Below are 13,452 nucleotides of genomic sequence, written 5' to 3'. Positions count from 1 at the left end.
TAATCGGACAATTTGATTTTTCGGTCTATCATGCTCACTCCTATTATATGTTCGATATATATATGTCAATTTTAGATGTCGAAGTTTTATTATTTTACATTTTGTATTTTATAAAAGTCTCAAAATTTTAACTTGTTTATCATCCCATTAAGGTGAGAAAGTCAAAGCAATCATCGACAATCTAACTCAATCGTCTTATAGGAATAAATTCATAGTTTTAATGAGTTTCTATTTCATTTCTTAGTTAGTTCTAGCTTATAAAATCTATGGTATAAAAAGTAAATAATTTTTTTGCTCACCCAAAGCTTTTGTAGCCAAGTTGAGTCTATTATAATTAAAAACCTATGAATAACATACCAATGATTGATTGCAACAACTCCTTGCCCTGTATTAGGCACTAATTTTGAATTAACTTGAGTACTTAAATTCCATTATAACCCATTAACTTTCAAATTAACAAAAACTTCTTTTTCGTGCATTGTAAGGTGTGAAAATAAAGTTTGAGTTTAATCTTTATATTAGCTAAATTATACATGTTTGGATATTTAAAAAGACACTCATACAAGTTAGATGCATTTGATATAACAAATATTTAGATTTATAACAAAATATTTTGAATTTTAATTTGATAAAGGATTACGAAAAAATATATAAAAAATACATACATATACTATTACAACTTTCATTATTTTGTGAATTTTGTTTTAAGAAAGGAAGAAAGCAAAAAGAAAAGAAAAAAGGAAAAGAAAAAAGAGAAAAAAAGGAATGTAGAAAGCCCTAACAAAATTAATTCTCCCTCTCTTTTGCGTGGAACAGCCCCCACTTTGAACTTTCAGCCGGCCAAGAAATCCTCTCTCCGATGACGATTCGCAGCGACTACTAATGACCGAACCACTCTCCGGCATCCCATTTCTGCCTTCATCAACCACGCGAGATTCGTAGTTCCAGCGACGGCGGCGCTTACATCCTCCAGTGGCGGTGACCATCGACACCCTGGAAATCCACGCGGTCTGAACACCCTGGAAGCGACGCTTTCCTCCCTTTCGTCAAGGTTAGATACTTACCCATTGTTTCAAGGCTGGATTTAAGTTACCCACTTCTTAAGGGATCGTTATATACAGGTATTCGACCACCAACAAACACGGATTTGGGTTGTTTTGAGTAAAAATTAGCGGGTAAACACTCTAAATTTATTTTCTAACTAGTTCAAGGTTCGTTAGATTAGTTTCTAATTCTTGGAAGTCATTTTGTACGTTTGAAATAGTTTAGTAACTATTTTATCACCTTGCAGCAAGGACTCAAGTCTGTTGTCTTGTTGAGTTTTAGTAGTTAGAACTCCGTTTAGAGCCTTTTCAATTGAATTTGTGTAGATGTTTGAATATATGTATGATTAATGTTAGAGAACATAACACATAAGCATAAAACATATCATAGAGTTTAGAATGGAAAGTATTAGAATTATTGAGAATGTCGATGGCCCTTTGTGGAGTTAGTCAGTTAGGCCCACGTTGACTGAGAGATCGGTGGCCTTGGATAATATCAGTTGGAGCCGGAAAAGAGGTCGTTGGCCTTGGATATATCAGTTAGGGTCAATGGAGATCGTTGGTAGCGTTGGATGAAGTCAACAAAGTTGATGGAGAGTGTTGATGATAATGGATAAATCATGTCGGTGCGCCTGGGCACGATTAGCTGGGGTCAACGTGTTTGAGGTATTCATTCAGAATTTTTTGTGAGAGTTAAGCTGGAATGTTTACTGAAGTTGTATTAATTTTCTATTGGATCCCATTCAGAATTTTTTGTGCGAGTTAAGCTGGAATGTTTATTGAAGTTGTATTCATTTTCTATTGGATTCTGTCGTCACTTATCCAATAGGGAAACGACGACAATGGTTTCCTTTCTTTGCTCGATGAGTGTGACTTTTAGGAGGGATGTGTTTGGAAGCCCAATCCTTTGAAGGCTTCTCTTGTAAATCTTTCTTCAAATTGTTGTTAGGCCCCTCCCATGGTTGCATATTGGTTTTTGGCGCGGTTTGGAGGATAAAGATTCCACAGAAAATCTAGTTTTTTATCTAGCAGGTTTTGATAGGTTGCAAGAACACCTTGGATGGGCTTGCTAAGAAGATGCCTACGCTTATGGGACCGTCCTGTTGTATTCTTTTTTGGAAGGAAGAGGAAACCTTAACCACCTGCTTTGGGACTGTTAATATGTGAGGCTTGTGTGGTCTTGTTTCTTTCAGAAGTTTGGTTTCCAGATTGCTGGACAGAGAAAGATCTGTACCATGATCAAAAGGAGTATATCTTGTATCGTCCGCCTTTCAAAGAGAAAGGTCGGTTTTTGTTGCTTTCCAGAGTGTACGCCATAGTTTGGGGTTTTGGGGGTGAAAGGAACGAGAGAGTTTTTAGACTTTAGAGGTTTAGAGAAGGACCCTTCTATGTTTGGTCCTCGGTGAGGTTCCATATTTCTCTGTGGGATTCCATTGGTAACATTTTATTAAGTTGGAAGTCTTTCTTGTAGAAGGCTTGTTTTTTGATGGCCTGGTTTTGTTTGCTCTTGTATTCTTTTCATTCATTTTCAATGAAAGTTGACCATTTTTTTAAGAAAAAAAAAAGCAAAACTAGAGTTTCTATCTTAGCTAAAGAGCTTCAATATTTTGCAGATCTTGATTTCTGAAGAAGAATGGCAACCTTTGAACTCTACCGCAGATCAACGATCGGAATGTGTTTGACTGAAACTTTGGACGAAATGGTTCAGAACGGTACTCTTAGTCCCGAGCTTGCTATTCAGGTTCTTGTCCAGTTCGATAAGGTATAGCCGAAGCTGTTAGGAGATGCGGTATACTTTTTATTTGTGTTTAGAATTTAGGTCTTGTTTGATTTAATTTGTTACTGCATTTGCAGTCGATGACTGAGGCTCTGGAATCACAAGTGAAAAGCAAGGTGACTGTCAAGGTATTTTTTTTTGGCTTGACAATCTTTAATGCTATAAATTTATGTTGCTAAATAAAGTCAACGTTATAAATTTGAAACATATTTTTACTGATAAGAGGAATCGGTTGTGTTTGCCTTGCTCGTAGATTTCTCTGTTTGTGCTCTAGTGCATGTCTAGAACTCGAGCCAAATTATTTTGTCAATAACACATTACACATTTATATGTCGAATGGTGAGAATGAGATGATCAATGTGGTACTTAAGTGACTTGGCTCTTCCACCCCAATAGCTGACTTTTGGTGTGTGGTTTCTCAAGGTGCTTAAGTACCAAACAATTGTATCACAGCTGGTTGTCAACGTTTTGGAGTAGAGTCGCCTGAGGGTGCTGACCATGTATGGCTGAGTGAAGTATTACTGGATTAGCCACTTGGATGTCGGCTTTTTGGGGACAAGGTATTGTTAGGAGCCAATGTAGTGTGGGGCGCCGTTGCCCCACATTGGTTAGAATAGTTGACCAATGTGATACTTAAGTGGCTTGACTCTTCCACCCAAAAGCCAGCTTTTGGGATGTAGTTCTCCAAGGTGCTTAAGTACCTAAAGTATAGTGGATATTCTCCCGGTCTTTTGGTTGCCATGTAGTGAATAGAACCATGATATAGGAATGAAACAGTGTACGGTATTAAACCATTTGTATTGAGAGATGGTAGTGTTTCTTTGGTGGAACTTTTGATTTCTAGGTGATTCGGTTGGTATTGTTCATTCTATTCCTTGCTTCGATGTTTCTTGATTTTAGAAATGTTTTTCCCTATGAAATATTGCTCCTTGGAAAAGTTTATCTGGAATAAACTTTGTAGTTCTGTGTTTTTGGAATCTGGGGACAAAGTCATCCCTGTTGTTAGAGAGGTGGCCATATCAGATTCTACAATGAGTCTTCGTGAGTCCACAGCTATTGCTTTCAAGTTCTATGTTCAATTCTATGGATGTTGGATTTTCTAACGATACTCAGTTGAAAGTTCATCACACACACACACACAGATTGTACGAGGACCATTGCTCTGAAAGAAATTATGAAATCATAATCACACAACAATGTTTTAGCAGTATAGTTAACGTATGCATGACATTTTGTTTGTCTTGAACACTTTCTTTCTGGTGATTTCTAAATTTCTTTGTCCTCGTACTGTCTTGTCATGCAACAGGGACATCTACACACCTATCGGTTCTGCGACAATGTTTGGACATTCATTTTGCAGGATGCGTCGTTTAAAAATGAGGATTCCAGTGAGAATGTTGGAAGAATTAAAATAGTAGCATGTGACTCAAAGTTACTGTCACAGTAAGCTCTCATACATCAGGTTTATTCAATGAAATTTGCATAGTTATTTGCTGACGATGGAGCGAAGAACATTCACGGTGAGGAGGAAATGACCATCCAGGAAGAGATTCAAACGTGATTCTCTAAAGTCATCAACCCAAACAGCAAAAAGTTGCATTGACCATACATAGACTGTAACTGGCTTCTAAAGTTGATTGCATAACAATTACACGACCCGGCTTCTAGTTTAACGATAAAATAAAACATGATATGTGTTTCAATACTATGCTATTAATTTCCTTTGAATCTACTTTCTGTACATTAGAAGAATTCAAATTACCACTTCGAAAGGAATAAACTTCATTGGAACTGTTTTCTTATTATTCATTATTTCAGTATCATTGATGTTAGGTTTGGGAGCAAACATTATTGAATAATAAGAAAGAATCAAACATTTTCCACATCTTTTTTTATAGCAAACCTCTTCAAAATTCATTTCCTAGGGGAATCATCATGATTCATGTCAACTCCCTTTTACTATCTATGACAACACCCCTTTACTATCTATGAAAAGTTGTATTTGGTAAACAATATTTTATTTCTGAAAATTTCTGATGATGTGAATAGTGTAGATTTTGGAAACAATTTTTTATATATCTATCATGTATTTAATTTTTACAATTTAAAAAGTAGAATTAAATTAAATAATGTATATGACGTTTCATGAACACTAACTTTCTTTCTCATACTAAAATTATAGATTTAAAATTTTAAACATAATCATTAGTAAATTAATAATAGGTTATCTCATTTGTGTAAATCTCATGTATAAATATATGATATAAAACATGTGTAAACATTTACTTAAAATTGCCAATGAATCATAGGTATGGAAACATAAAATACAAATATATGGTTTTCCGATTAGAGCTCTATTAAGTACCCTAGAAATCCCTTTTCGTTTTATTTTGTTTGTTCGTTTCAATAGAAAGAGTAAAGGAGGAAGGAAAAGCAAAAGCAACGGGAAACCCTAACCAAGATCTTCTTCTCCCTCTCTGCGTGTTGCTTCAACCGCCTAAGTCATCCTCTCTCCAGCCACCACTGGGACAGACCTTCCTCCGCCATCCCGTTATTGTCCTCACCTGCGTGCTTTTTCATTAACCACACGACACTCGAAGTTCCACCACGCCGGCGCTTCCATCCTTCTGCGGTGGTGACCATCCACGCGAAACCCACAACGTTGACAATTTCAGAGACCTACACGCTCTAAACACCTTGGCGGCGACGTTTTCCACTCTTTCGGCGAGGTTCGACGCCTATTCATTGTTGGATTTAATTTAGCCACTTTTTTACGGCTCGTTATAGGCTGGTAGGATTAAGCATATTCGACACTAACCAGGATTAGGGTTGTTTTGGGTATGAATCAGCGGGTATAACAATCTAAACTTCTTTTTGAGCTAGTTTAAGGTTCTTTAGATATTTGTAGATTTGGGATAGTTCCGAAACTATTCGGTCACCTTGCAGCAAGGACTTGAGTCTTTCTTGTTGAGTTTTTGTTGTTAGAACTCCGTTTAGAGTCTTTTGAATTGGATCTAGGTAGTGGAAATTAGTTTTTAATTCATGGATATACTTTATCTGTAGTTTAGACTTGGTTTGAGGTGCTTGAGTTGAGGTTTAAGGTTACATTTGGTTAGATTACTCATTCAGTCTCTGGATAACGTTTCAAACTAAGTTCTAACATTTAAAACTGTGTTTTACCATGTCAAGAGATTAATAGACACCTTTTATTGATGAAATGAAAAGAAACTAATGCTCAAGGAAAACAAACTCCGGAAGGGAGTGGAATACTAGAGACAAAAACAAATACAACAACAATTATATAATAAATAAAAAGAAATGCAAGGCTCTTTTAAGCATGACTGTTGTGCTCTAACCGTTGGAACCATGTTGTATGATTCGCTGAAATGCTATCAAGTGTCTATTGATATAAGCATGCTGTGCAAATGTTTTTTTTTAAACAGAGACGAACTTCTTTAGTAATAATATAAATTCAAAGTACAAGAGAGATATACATTGAGTGTAATAAAGAAGCTTAAAGAGGAAAAAGCTGGCGGGATCAGAAGGTGTACCCAGACATCTTAACTAGGTTGACACTCCCTTGGCACCAAAACATCATATTCCAATTAAAACACTAAGTATTGACGAAAAAGCTGGATAATAATCAAATGTGTCCAGCTTAATACATAGGGCCGAGGCAGAGTAAAATGCAAAGAAATAGAAGCAATACAGAAACAACACCAGTGACGAAAAAGCTGAGCTCAACGTAACAGCTACTGTGAAATCCAAAAACAAATTATAAAACTAAGCTCCAAAGAAGGGCTGCCGAAGAGGAGGGAAAACTGTCTGATAGAAGCAGGCGACGACACCAAAACAAAGATTAAAGGATTGGTTTGGAGAGGAAAACTGCCCAATTGAGGCAAATGTCTTGAACGGAGTAATTTACAAATTTCTTATTTAAAGAACACCAAGCTTCCGTGTTTCGTTCCATGGAAAGAAGAATTTCTAGTCTTGGTCTTTCCATATTGTGAAAAATCCGTTGGTTTCTCTGAAACCACAATTCAGCGAGAAGAGCATTAGACAAATTTAACCCTATTAGTCTAGGCTTCTTTGGAAGTGGTGTGCCCTCCAGAAGCTGAAGAACTGAGGAACAAATGGTGGCCCTCCATTATCTCTCAATGAAATTGTCTATATTTAAAAAAAAACATTATCTATGTAGTTTTAAGCATATAACATGTTGTAGATGACCCTCAATGGCTCTGGTTTAGTTAGGTTCGGTGCTATGAGTTTAGAATAGAAAGCCCTTGGTGGACTCAGTTGGACCCAAAAAAGAGGTTGGTGGCCTTGGATAGTATCAATTAGGGCCAACAAAGAGGTTGATGACCATGGATATATTGGTTAAGGCTGACAGCGATCGTCGGTGACCTTGAATGAAGTCAATGTGGTTGACAAAGACAGAGCATTGATGGCCTTGGATAAAGTTTGTTAGCCAACAAAGAATGTCGGTGGTCCTGAGCACGATCAATTGGTGCAACGTCTCTAGGAATTGTTCAGAAAGTTTTGCGAGAGTTAAGGTGGAATGTTTATTGAATTTGAGAAGTTTGATTTAAAACTATGTGTGCCTTATAGGATGTGATTTGACCTTTACTGCTGTTTTATGTTTTTGCAATAGTTGTATGTATGTTGTTTGGTGGCCCTTTAGACATAGGCTACTGCATTGGAACATTCTCAAGGATGAAATTAACAAGTTGTTCTAAGGCTTTTTTAAGAAGGTCAGTGCCAATCTTAATAAGACTTATATCTGCTTGATTGCTAAAAAAGTTGATGTCAAGAGGGTTAGGGGTCATAAGTGTTGATTTTATGGAATCAATCTATATTTCATTTATTACTTAATAGAGATACAAGCTATATATAACCATAGAGAAATACACTTAAGGAAATAATATCAAATAATATCTCCAGAATAATATCTCCTAAGAATAATATCTCCTAAGAATAATCTAATTATATTAATACCCTCCCTCAAACTCAAGGTTGAAATCACAAACTTGAGTTTGCTAAGAACTAAGAAAAGAAACAATATATCTAGAATAGAATAAAAAAACCCGAAGAACAAACACACAAAGAACTTCTAGGCTAAAACAAACCCACGAAGAGCGAAACGAAGAACTTCTGGGATAGAAACATAGATCCTCGTATAGAGATCTATAACAGAACCTAGGAAGAACGAAACAAGAACTCCGGGGGCAAAATGAAAGAGCAAAACTGAAGCAAAGTAGAATCAAATCAGGATGAAAACGTGGTCTGAATTGGGCAGGAGCGTTTCGTCATCAGAATGGAACTGAACGAACTAAACTAAAGCAAGTCAGAATCAAACTGAACAGGAAATCTGGGTGAACAGAACGAAAACTGAAGAGAGCTGAGAGGTTGAGTAGATAGAGAACTTTGCGGCGTTCTTCGCAAAAAGAGAAGATGCGTTTCATGACGGCGAGCTTCACAAATGGAGAGCGGACAAAGCCGAACCTGTGCGTCGTCGGCTGTGAGTGGAGCGGAGCGGTGGATCATGGATCTGAACAAAGATTCACCCTCTTCAGGATCGGGAGTCTTCAATCTAAAGAGATTGTCTGGTACGAGTAAAGGGCGGCGGCGGCAGGTCGGTCTGATCTTGAACAGTATGATTCGAAGGCGAAAGATGAAATAAAACACGGATCTGGAAGTCGAAGACACGAACAGAGATGCACGAACAAATCGGTGCTTGCAATGTGCGCACAAGTAGATCTAAGTGAGGACGAATGGAGAGCGGATATGGGTCGAGAGTGCGACGAACTGTGGTGGATGGAAGGAGCAGTGATGGCGGAAGGAGCAGTGATGGCAGAAGGAGTAGTGGCGGCGGCAGCAGAATCAGAGACGAGGATTTTGATCTAGGAGGCAGAGCGAATTACTTGGAGACATGATGTGTATTGATTACTGATGGGTATGGCTCTGCCTCCGTCGACGAATCAACGGAGGCAGACGAATCAACGGAGGCAGACGTGCAGGGATGTGACGGCTAGAATACAAGGAGACTTAAAACCCTATAGCTCTGATACCATGTTGATTTTATGGAATCAATCTATATTTCATTTATTACTTAATAGAGATACAAGCTATATATAACCATAGAGAAATACACTTAAGGAAATAATATCAAATAATATCTCCTAAGAATAATATCTCCTAAGAATAATCTAATTATATTAATAATAAGCTGATTAGCCTTACCACCTGTTTATACAATGTTATTGCCTAGGTGCTCTAGAAAAGTTAAAGAAAGTTCTCCCTCATATATTTTCCCTGAACCAATTTGCTTATGTGGCAGATTGTCGATGCCTCCCTAATTGCCAACGAGCTGATTGACCTCTACGCTAGATCCAAAACCAAAGTTGTGGTAATTAAACTTGACATTGAGAAGATATTTGATATGGTTGGTTGAGAGTTTCTTGACAACATTATGGTTGTCAAGGGTTTTGGCAACACTTGGAGAAGATGGAGTATGGATTGTTTTTCAACAACTAACTTTTCCATTATTGTCAATGGATAACCTAGGGGCAAGAATCAATGATCAAAGCCACTCATGGTCTTAGACAGGGGAGTACCCGTTCCCTTTTATTATTCACCTTGGTAGTTGATTGCCTTAGTAGAATGCTCATGAAAGGGTTAGACACTAATCACATAGAGGACTTTGTTGTCAGAAATTACGGCTTCAGGTTATTCATGTACAATTTGCGGATAAGGAAATGCTTGCTATCCAGTCTTTTGAGCAAACATCTGGTTTTTGCATCAACCACTCGTAGTCAATTTATGGGCATACACTTAGACTATGGATCAATTGTTTCTAAGGCTGCTTCTTTTGGCTATAAGGCTGACGGCTGGCCTTTGACTTATCTTGATTTAACCCTTAACAACAAACCATTCTCTTATTCTTTTTGGGCGCCCATCATTTAGAAGATTGAAAAGTGCCTAAATAATTAGAGTCATAATTATATTTCCAAAGGAGGTTAACTCACAAAATCTAAGCCACACTTAGCAATTGTTCCACATATTTACTCTCTATTTAAGATTTCTTCCAACGGCGTTGATTAGATTTAGAAACTTCTTAGGAACTTCCTCTAGAATGGACATAATGATAAGAGAGGTATTCACTCTCTTAATTAGCAAAAAGTTGAATTCCCTACTTCTGAAGGGGGCCTTGGATCGACTAATTTGAAGGAAAGGAACAAGAGTCTTTTGGCAAAATGGATATGGAGATATCAATTTGGGAGAGATTCTCTTTGGAGGTACAAGTACCTCATCGATGCTAAATATGGCTCCCTGTTTTAACCACAAAATAGATTCTTTAATGATGATGAGGTCAATGAATGGTCTGTTTATTCAAATTACTTTTGCTCCCTAATAGGCCCACGGTAGATGACACGTTGAGATGGATTTTTGGACAAATCTAGCAAGTTTACTTTTATAGTGCTCTCTCATCACCTTGCCACATGTGGTAATGGCCAGAATTCTGCCCTTCCTAAGGATATTTGGAGAGGCCCTATTCCTAAGAAGATTTAGTTCTTCTTATGGGAGGTCAGTTATGGTAGCATCAATACAACTGGTGTTCTTAGCCAAAGGCCCAACAATCCACCCCAAATTGGTGTGTTCTTTGCCACCATTGTAGTGAACCAATCATGCATATATTGGTCTATTGGAGGGAAATTTTATCATGCTTCAACTGTCATATGGTTTTCTCAAATGATCCCTTCATCCTCTTGAACTTGCTTCCCACAGGCCATCCTTTCAAGAATGAGAAAACGATCTTGTGGACCTCCACCATCAAAACCTTCTTTTGGCTTATTTGGAATGAAGGAAACCATTGTATCTTCAAAGATAAAAAGATGGAATGCAATCTATTCTTTGATCACCTTTTGTATAATTTGCTCTCTTGGTGTAAATTTTTTTTTTTTTTTTGTGATCACGGCCATACATTTTTTATTTCATAGTGTAATAACATTATATTATCCCTCAAGAAATCTTTTGCCCTTTCTAATTTCATGCTATCAATGAAATTATGATTTTATGTTTCTCATAAAAAAAAAAGTGTGGGCTACGTACTAAGTGTGTACTGACCTCCCCAGATTTTGTAGATGTTGACATGACGAGTATTGCAACCTTGGTGATGTTAAAGAGAGTGTTTGAGGAAGATTGACTATTAGGCATATCTCATTGCTTTGGTTTTTTGCTCTTTATAAGATTGTTTCATTCGAACTTTTGAAAATTGAAACATTCTAGATTCAAGTAGGTTTTTCAATTGGCTTTGAGTTGAGAGTTTGTAATAGACTTTAGTGGTTTCTGCTGCTTGAGTTTGACATTTGTCTGACTTTGTTTAGTTTCAGAAACATTTTTTGAATTTTACTTGGTAGCTTTGAATATTATTTTCTCTAATGATATTGAATACCAAAAAGTTGGTGGTATTTATGTTTATATTGCTATGTTGCTGAAATTTTTATGAAGTCTTACGAGTTACAAGTCTAATTTTGGTAATGTTTCCTAAGTTGGAAACAAAATTCGTTGAAATTAGTCTGAGTGGTATTTATGTTTATATGTTTTTATCATTCCTTTTTGAATTGATCTCTCACTTTGATTTCAAAGATTTTTCCAGCTTTCTCGATTTCTGACAATATGTTACAAAATTTTCTGAGTTCTTTCAGTTTCAGTTTTTAGCTAGATTTTCTATCTTAGCTAAAGAGCTTTCAATATTTAGCAGATCTTGATTTTCGAAGAAGAATGGCAACATTCGAACTCTACCGCAGATCGACAATCGGAATGTGTTTGACTGAAACTTTAGATGAAATGGTCCAAAACGGTACTCTTAGTCCTGAGCTTGCTATTCAGGTTCTTGTTCAGTTCGATAAGGTACAACCAGAGTTGTTTCTTGTTTGGAGATCTATATTTTGGATTTGTCTTTAGGATTTAGGTCTTGTTTGATTTAATTTTGGACTGCTTTTGGCTCTTGCAGTCCATGACTGAGGCTTTGGAATCACAGGTGAAAAGCAAGGTGATTATCAAGGTATGTTTTTTGGCTTATGAATTAGACAAACCTTCAATGCTATAGATTTATGTTGCTAAATAAAGTCAACATCATAAACTTGAAACATACTTTTATTGATAAGAGGAATTGGTTGCTGCCTCAAATTGAATGGAGAGCCATGATTGTAGTAAGAGTTTGTAGTTTCTTGGTGGCACTGTTAATCCGTGTGACTGGGTTGCTTGGGTTCATTCGATTCCTTGCTTGTTCATCTCTTGATTCTTGAATAAGTTTCTGTGGAATAAACTTTGTAATTCTTTGTATTTTCGGAATCTAAGGACAAAGTAATAACTGCTTGTTAGGGATGTGGCCATATGAGGTTCTACAATGAGTCTTACTGAGTCCTCTACTATTGGTTTCAAGCTATATATTCGATCCAATGCTATGTCAGATTTTCTAACAATACTCAGCTGAAAGTTCATCGTACATCAATTGGAAATAACAAAATCATAATCACACGGCAATGGTTATTAGGAGCTGGTATAGTTAAACATGCATGGGATTTTGTGTAGGTCTTATGTCTCCTTTAGACATACAACCTATAGAACAGAACCTGTTCAACTATAGTCGTGGATTTTGTGTTTAGGTCTTAAAAAACAGCTCTCTATGATATTTCTAAACCTCTTAGCCCTTTTACTGTCTCGTGCTGCAACAGGGGCATTTACACACGTATCGGTTCTGCGACAATGTTTGGACATTCATTTTACAGGATGCCTCGTTTAAAAATGAGGATTCCAATGAGGTTGTTGGAAGAATCAAAATAGTAGCATGTGACTCAAAGTTACTCTCACAATAAGCTTTCAGACATCAGGCCGATTATTCAATGAAATATGCATAATTATTTGGTGATGATGGAGGGAAGAATAGTGAGTCAGTCAGTCACGTTGAGGAGGAAATGGGGCATCCAGGAAGAGATTCAAACGTGATTTTGTAAATTCAGTCAGTTACACTGACCATACATTTGACTGTAATTGGCTTCTAAAGTTGATTAGATGATAACATTGATACCATCCTTCTTCAAGTTCAATGATAATAAAACATAATGATGATATCTGTTTCAATGTTATGCTATTAATTTTCTTTTGTACCACTTCCTTTCAAACCCAAAACTTATCAATGCAATTTATTGATATGCCAAATTTTCGTACATTAGAATCACTTGAAAAGGAATCAGTTTGATTGGATCTTTTTTTCTTATTAGTCATTATTTCATCATCATTGATGTTAGGGATCAATCAGTATTGAGTAGTTCATTTTGATGGGTAAAAAGTATATAATTGTGTTAAAAAGTAACAAGTTTTTCGAAGGGAAAAAAATTGTTTACATTTCTTGTTCAATAGACAAAGTATGAAATTTCTAATTCCAGTCACCACGGTGTGTGTGCTAAATATAAAAGGGACTATAAGGGTAGAATTTTTATGTCCTCATTTTGTTTGAACATGGGTTAATAATTTCTATTTTACCATTTGTTACAACTATTTAGGTCGAGGTGGTTGTACACAAAATGATGCAACTTTTTGTGTGTAAATGTGATTTAAACAATAGATATG

At 36.6% G+C, this 13,452-nt stretch overlaps 2 protein-coding genes across 4 annotated transcripts; both read left to right on the top strand.

Moving 5' to 3' along the window:
• The first annotated feature begins 728 nt into the window (after positions 1-728).
• LOC101219951 (transcription initiation factor IIA subunit 2) lies at positions 729-4,703 on the top strand. 2 transcript variants are annotated; one of them, XM_011651589.2, is made up of 5 exons: positions 729-1,051; positions 1,122-1,175; positions 2,657-2,805; positions 2,898-2,948; positions 4,127-4,625. In XM_011651589.2, exons 3-5 carry the CDS (start codon positions 2,677-2,679, stop codon positions 4,265-4,267), a joined length of 321 nt encoding a protein of 106 aa, XP_011649891.1. In that variant the 5' UTR covers positions 729-1,051; positions 1,122-1,175; positions 2,657-2,676; the 3' UTR covers positions 4,268-4,625. The 2 variants fall into 2 exon arrangements, with proteins under 2 accessions (XP_011649891.1, XP_004138655.1); XM_004138607.3 differs by lacking the exon at positions 1,122-1,175 and having other exon boundaries at positions 730-1,051; positions 4,127-4,703.
• A 470-nt stretch (positions 4,704-5,173) lies between these two features.
• On the top strand, positions 5,174-12,992 carry LOC101220187 (transcription initiation factor IIA subunit 2). 2 transcript variants are annotated; one of them, XM_031880803.1, is made up of 5 exons: positions 5,174-5,549; positions 9,158-9,226; positions 11,582-11,730; positions 11,834-11,884; positions 12,558-12,992. In XM_031880803.1, exons 3-5 carry the CDS (start codon positions 11,602-11,604, stop codon positions 12,696-12,698), a joined length of 321 nt encoding a protein of 106 aa, XP_031736663.1. In that variant the 5' UTR covers positions 5,174-5,549; positions 9,158-9,226; positions 11,582-11,601; the 3' UTR covers positions 12,699-12,992. The 2 variants fall into 2 exon arrangements, with proteins under 2 accessions (XP_031736663.1, XP_004138656.1); XM_004138608.3 differs by lacking the exon at positions 9,158-9,226 and having other exon boundaries at positions 5,178-5,549.
• The last annotated feature ends 460 nt before the right edge of the window (positions 12,993-13,452 follow it).

Source organism: Cucumis sativus, chromosome 2, assembly GCF_000004075.3.
Source record: "Cucumis sativus cultivar 9930 chromosome 2, Cucumber_9930_V3, whole genome shotgun sequence".
NCBI lineage: Eukaryota > Viridiplantae > Streptophyta > Magnoliopsida > Cucurbitales > Cucurbitaceae > Cucumis > Cucumis sativus.
This window is presented reverse-complemented; position numbering and strand designations above follow the sequence as displayed.

What these genes read in the sequence shown, in the direction of transcription:
- LOC101219951 (XM_004138607.3), top strand. Translation starts at nt 2,677, where the DNA reads ATGGCAACCTTTGAACTCTACCGCAGATCAACGATCGGAATGTGTTTG. An exon ending in TTCTTGTCCAGTTCGATAAG is followed by an intron (nt 2,806 to 2,897) that starts GTATAGCCGAAG and finishes CTGCATTTGCAG; the next exon opens with TCGATGACTGAGGCTCTGGA. An exon ending in AAAGCAAGGTGACTGTCAAG is followed by an intron (nt 2,949 to 4,126) that starts GTATTTTTTTTT and finishes GTCATGCAACAG; the next exon opens with GGACATCTACACACCTATCG.
- LOC101220187 (XM_031880803.1), top strand. Translation starts at nt 11,602, where the DNA reads ATGGCAACATTCGAACTCTACCGCAGATCGACAATCGGAATGTGTTTG. An exon ending in TTCTTGTTCAGTTCGATAAG is followed by an intron (nt 11,731 to 11,833) that starts GTACAACCAGAG and finishes TGGCTCTTGCAG; the next exon opens with TCCATGACTGAGGCTTTGGA. An exon ending in AAAGCAAGGTGATTATCAAG is followed by an intron (nt 11,885 to 12,557) that starts GTATGTTTTTTG and finishes GTGCTGCAACAG; the next exon opens with GGGCATTTACACACGTATCG.